Source organism: Empidonax traillii, unplaced genomic scaffold, assembly GCF_003031625.1.
Source record: "Empidonax traillii isolate 1590-97213 ecotype Southwest subspecies unplaced genomic scaffold, ASM303162v1 scaffold1325:size547790, whole genome shotgun sequence".
Taxonomy (NCBI): Eukaryota; Metazoa; Chordata; class Aves; order Passeriformes; family Tyrannidae; genus Empidonax; species Empidonax traillii.
The window spans coordinates 472,791-479,287 of NW_020956518.1; the positions used below are offsets into that span (position 1 = coordinate 472,791).

The 6,497-nt window shown below is 40.4% G+C and overlaps 1 protein-coding gene across 1 annotated transcript in view; it reads right to left on the reverse strand.

Moving 5' to 3' along the window:
• The window catches only part of LOC114069650 (sodium channel protein type 5 subunit alpha-like), a 43,104-nt gene extending 37,675 nt beyond the window's left edge, over positions 1 to 5,429 (reverse strand). The window contains 1 exon segment of the mRNA XM_027906590.1: positions 5,259 to 5,429. Within this exon segment, the coding sequence (XP_027762391.1) occupies positions 5,259 to 5,429 (171 nt within the window).
• Between the last annotated feature and the right edge of the window lie 1,068 nt (positions 5,430 to 6,497).

The window sequence follows — 6,497 nt, forward strand, 5'->3', positions numbered from 1 at the left end:
AGCCACATTCTGGTGCTCATAGAGAAGAATGGACTTTTTGGCTTTTCATCAACTGCCAAGTATTTACAGGCTGTGACTTGGGTTAGGAAAGAGGAAGCTAAGAATATGTGACTGAAAAAAGTCCTTGTGGTACAGATGACTAAAACATTTCAAAAAGACAGACTAACAACTCAGAATTCCTGAAGCTCAGCTGAACTCAACCACCTCGTCATTGGCTGCTGAAGCAGCTGAATTTTTTAGTCAAGACACTGAGGTAAAGTGTTGTTACCCTTAGAAAGAATTTCAGTCTTTGCATTAGACAGAAGAGTCTTCCCAGTTACTGATTCTGAGAGGGAAGGTACAGAGCCAGTGTTCCCTGAAGCAGCCAAAGGACAACTGAATGTGATTTCTTCTAGAACCTGGGAGAACAGACTTGGAAAATGTAATAACACACAATACAGGACATGAAAGAAATTCCCATTTAAATTCAGTTCAGAATTGAAAATGCTGCAACAGTTCTTGATCTCTCTGGTCCCATAGCAGACAGTGGTCCATCAGTAACAGATACAAATGTGCTTTGGGGACCTTCAGGTACTGAAGTACCACTGTCAGCAGGGTCAGGGATACAAAAACACCTCATCAAATTCAACTTCTTCTTTAAAATGAAAGTGGAAATTACTTATTTCTCTCCTCTTGAGAGGTAGTGAACTCAGTGTACAGAGCTAGCCCTGCTTTGAGGTTTGTCTAACTGGCTTAAGGCTGACTTTGGGGACTGCAAAAATGACACAGAAGCTTTTCAAGACAAAACCCAAGGAATTCCACAGAGATTGATGAAATTTACTGAACAAATGCTGTGCAAAGCAATAGAAAAGGGTGAACAAGTCATTAAATGAAGCAGACACAGGGCACTACTTAAGTACAATTTTCTATTAAAATTTACCAAGATAAAAGTTGGGCTTTAGGACAATTTTCTAGAAGAGCAAAGTAATGCCAAGAAATGAATCTATTAATACAGTATTTCAGAGACAATTTACAAGATGCTTCCTGGGGTAATGATTTATCACTAGAGATGATAACTAACAGATTTAGACCTTTGTATTGAGAAACAAAATGAAAATTAAAGCCTTATACACAACTCCTTGATTTGGTTCCATTTATGCAAATTTCAGAACTCCTTTCAGCTCCCTAAAAGCACGTAGAGTTCCTTTAAAGTGTGGCAAGGTAACAGCAATCAAACTATTGACCATTAGATCTCCAACAATCATAAAAGTGAAACTTAAACTCATAGAACTGCACAGTAAGACATAAATGTCAGTAAGGGGCATTTTGAGGAGTTTCTGAAGATAGGAAAACTAGTACAAACATAAATATAAAAATGTCCTTATTCATCTTTCAGTCTAGTTTCAGCTCACATTATAACCACTTCTGTCCCAATTTATTTCCATCCATTCCCTTGTCCAGAGCCACCCACTCAATATTTCCTGTGAGCACCTGGATCTGAAAAAAATAAAGAGCAAACTAATGGCTTAGTTTTGTTTTAGGATGCATTTAGTGGATTTTTCCACAGGGGAATGAACTTGTGTTTGTCCCTTCATCTGGAATAAACAAAACTGAGAAAGCAGTTCAGAGCAACACCTTAGGAAACAGGACAGGAATTCTCTCTGTTTTGTGCTGTGCTGCCAAAAGCTACTTTTATCACCTACCCTTTTTTCATAAAGAGTAAATACTTCTGCTGTCTGATCACATATTTTTATTTCCATCTCAGTTAGCAGATCTAATAGATTTTACTCCTTTATAGAATCAAATTCGGACATTTTAAAGAACTACTTCTGTTCCTAAAATTCATGGCCATTTCTTCCACCTAACACTTTGTCCCCCATTCTCCAGTTCCCACTTTTCCCCCAAATCCAAGAAAACATTTTGATTTGGATTGTTTGGATAAATATCTACCACTGGCTTGTTTTGTGGGTTCTTTTGATCACCAATCACCCTCCAGTATTTCTGTGAGAAAGACATTCCAGACTTGTGTAAGTGAAGAAAATTAACTACGTCAACATAACAAAGACTAAACAGGCTACAGCCAGTTTGAGGAATGCCATGTATAAGCTGAGACAACAAAGCATGGTAAAAAGCAGTCAGTTATTAATATGAGAAATATATCAATGTTCGGTAAAATTTTTTCCTGACACATGGATATTACATGAAGAGCTGCGTATTTACAGCCATGTAGTGATTCTGCATTAAAGGTACATTTTCTTATGCAGATGCTCACTGTACCTCAAATAAAACTACATGTAAGAGTTAAAAACGTATGTTTTTAATATACATAGAGACACACATGCACACAACCATCCCTGAATATTTTGATCAAATATACATAGATATAAAATAAGAAAATAAGCAACTGAGATTTCACAAAGTATAAAAATATTTAATAACTTGAAAATACTTGCAACATCCCCTTCAAAATAAAATACCTTCACTCTGCTTTCTGAAGCTAATGTTGTCTGACTTTTATCTCCAAAGAGACAGAAAGTCTTTGTTTTCTCACTTTCACCCTTCTATTCCCAACAACATCTTTGCTCCCTGGCTATCTGCCACGCAGAAAGGCTGTTTTGTATTAGGATTGCTTGGGGAGAGGGATGGAGGGAGGAGCTTGGTTGCATTTCTGACAACAGTAAATGAAATTTTCCGATAGTCATCGTGAAAGGTGGGAGTTTAGATTTTTGCCTCTCAGTGCCCCCAGGAAAGTTGAGCCCCTGGTGTCCGACAGTCCATCAGCATCTCGTAATGAGACCCTTCACCAACAGGCACAAGGTCAGAGGGCACCTCGACCATCTTTGTTAGGGGGGACTCAACAGAGCAAAGACCCCTCCGCAGGTCCTGGCAAGGTGTTTTCTGCTCCCTGCAACTGCAAGGACTCACTTTAACAATTAATGGAATAACACTTTTCATTAATAGAATTTGTGACAGGTTAAAGAGGTTCAAATGTTTTAAAAACATTTTTTAATTTTTTTTAAAAACATTTTTAAAAATATGTTTTAAAACAATCCATTGGTACAGATATTAAGCAAGTACAAGCTCTGATAGGAAGCAATCTGCTAATAAGCTATGGGATAAGCCCAAGCAAAAGCCCCAGTTCTAAAAGCAGCATTTAATGCAAGTAGAGTGTGGTTCTCACCCAAGGTGTCCCTCTGCAGGGGAAGATGGACTCTGCCCCTCGACTGGTCCCAGCCCTTTTGGTGGAGGTCTTCTCCCACTTTCCCCTGTCCCCAACTTACTTTTTATACTACTTTGTGTCTGGGTGGAGTTTGAGCGACTCCAGTCACAGATACCTTTTATTTCTGATTGGTCTACGTAATGGGAGGGGGTGGTGGTTGTGGCTTGGCATCTGAGGAGGGGGTTTGATGTCACTGTTGGTTTCAGCAGCAGAACATCTTGTCAGATGTTCTCCCTTGTCAGGCAGGCACTGCATGGTCTCAGTACCACAATGTTCTCCCATTCTGCTGGGATTAGAATGGAGGGAGCCACGTACTCTCCACTTGGTTCCACACTCTTTTCTGTTTTTTGAGCAGATGTTTATTGCTGTCTTGGGGAGCACGTCAAACTCAGTCTGTCCAGGGAGTTGCATCTGCTTTTTACCCTAAAATTATGAATCCCCTCTAGGCTTAACTCTATCCGTCATTCCACAGTGATCTCACTGACAATACTATACAAAAGGGAAAAGTGTTTGGGTGATACTTTTGAGGAATAATCACCTAAGTATTAATTCATTATTTTCTTTCTACTGAAATTATAGTTACATCTATTAAAAGGAAAGAAGTTTCTTTTTTTTTTTTTTTAAATTGGAAATTTAATTTATGTAAAATTTAAGAAAGCAAAAGGTTTCCTGTTTCACATTTCATTCTAAGGTTTTAACCAGCTGAACTTTCAGGTATATATTAAATATTGGCAAAAATTTACCTTGTAATAAAAGCCTTTGGTTAGAAATTAGAGTTATATATTACTGTGTTTCATTCCTGAATTTCTATTCTTTATTCTTTCCAGGCGATGGTGTATGTTCATCATAACTTTTGCACACAAAATCTGACAGTCATAATACTATCTCTTCAAGATCAGAGTCCAAAAGACATTTAGTATAACACTATGCCATAACTTCCATTAAAAAATGCAAGCTCCGTTTGAGCAAAATAAACCCCACAACATTTATCCTCAGATCTGAAATTGCTTGTATCTATTTAAATAAATGTATAAAGCCTGCTGGCAACAGGTATTGGACAGTAACACAAATACATTAATGGCAAATGCTGATGGTAAGTACAGTTATTTCTATTAGTTCCATCAACAAAACCCATTACTCTCTAAATTTTTTTTCTTCTTTATTGAGTAGGATATAAATCTTTCCTGATAATAAGGGAGTTACTCTGGGTTTTGCTGGAAGAATTCTCATGTAGGAACTATGCTGTCCTTAAAAGCCAGGCTGCCCTAATGCAGCCAAACAGACAAACAGGGATAAAACACTTTGCTCAATAGGTACCATCAGAGAAGGAAACAACTGAAAGTGGCTTTCAAAGAAATAAAACCCCAAGTGTTCTGTAGGGCAAGCAAGAACAAAACATTTTAAGTTGCAGTGTAAGTTATTTTTCCAGTAAACAAGAGAATGTTCTCGAGATCAGTTCAATTAAGAGAGCAGAATTTTAAAGATCACTGAAGCATCACTATAATGGCACTGTAACTGCCATGGTCAGAATCATCCACATTTATAATGCTGCACCACCTAATACCATGAAATGCAAAAAAGCTCTCTTCCTGCACTTATTTATTCTGCTGCATCTTCTCCATCCATCTGTTCCTGTGAAAAATGGGGCTCAGGGAGTCAAGACAGATTCCAACAGAGCCCTCTCTGCACACTCTGATATCTACTGTCTGAAAAGACAGAGCACAGAAAACAGCTCAGCAAAAAATTGGAAGGACTATGTGAGAAAAAGCAATGTCGGGGGATGTGGAAGCCTTTAGAAACTTAGGTATATGGACAGAAGTCATGGATGCCCCAAAGATGGCGCAAAGGAAATCAAACCTGTCCACAGAGGTAGACTTCAACCCTCCTGTCCCCCCCTGCAAACCGTGATAGGCACAGAAACCCCCTAGAAACTGGGTGCAGAAATGGCGATCTGGGGGAGCCCTGGGACCGTGGGAGGAAAGAATATGGGAAGGAGAAATTGCATTGCTTGAATCGGCGCTATCTTCCCTCGGCCAGCAACAAGAGAGAAACGAGATACCTGGCGATTCCGTGCCGAATTTTTGTGGGTGCGCAGGATCTGGGGAGTTGGGCGCATGGCGCAGATCGCATGGTTGTTACAGAGGGATGGTTGGTAGATTCCCACCATGAGATGGGGGAAGAGACACAGGATAGCCCCTACCGTATAGCTGCTGTAGAATTGCAGCCACATGACGACTGTGCCATGGCATGGGCGCTGCCATCTTGCCCATGCCGAGTGCAAGAAGTGGAGCCCTCATTTCCGCTCCCACAGCCAAAACCGCGTGGTGGGAGGGAGTGCTTCTCTTCCAGTTTTGTCCTAACTGCGTGGAGGGAGAAGAGACTTCTCTTCTGGTTGCATGGCCATTTTCTCATATGCCCCCAACAGGGGAGGCTTATGCAGAATGTTATCGGTCTGGTGAGGGTGAGATAATGGAGGACGCAGGAGAGGGGTCGGTCATATCCCATCCGAGTGAGGACAGATGCTCGAGCATGGGTGTTTCTGTAAGCAGGTGGGAAAGGTGCTGGGAGGAGGCACTGCACGCAAGCGAGTGGGAAGTGATAAACGCGTGTCCTGTGATTCATCGGTCGTGGCAAAACTCTCAGTTCCATAGAGTTGCTGTATGAAGTAACTAAGGAACTGAGGCAAAGAGTTAAAGAGAGTGGTGTTTCTTGGTCTCACGTCTTGAAGCCTCTTTCCTTCGAGATGTCACTAATCCTTATTTGTTGGCAGAAATACCTACTATATGGTTCCTTGTCAATCGTAGAAAACTTGACTTTTATATATGCGGCAGTTTTGATCCTGGCTGGATTTCAAACACCCACTGAAAGTCGCTTTCCTCCTCTCCTCCCCCCTCTGCTCTTCTTGGAGGAGAGAAAAAGAAACAGTCAGAGAATTCCTGAGTAGAGATAAGAGCTGGGAGAAGTCACTTACTGACCACGGGCAAAACAGACTCAGAGGGAACAGACGTTAAATTTATTGTTAACAAACTAAAAGCTGAATTTGTTGCCCTTTGACACCAAACAGTTAACCTTTTTGACTAGACAGTCTTTTGTCTTCCAGTGTCCCCTTGCAGATTTTACAAGACAGATCAGTATTTACCTCCTGAGTCACAAAACATTGCAATTTTTTTTCTTCTTTTCCTTTATGTCCCCAACTACATTTAGCTCATGTATCTATCCCTTCTGCCACAATTTTTGTCACCAAAACGCAGAAACAGAATAAAGATTTTAAACATGTGCATGAAGTATGAGTGTGCCA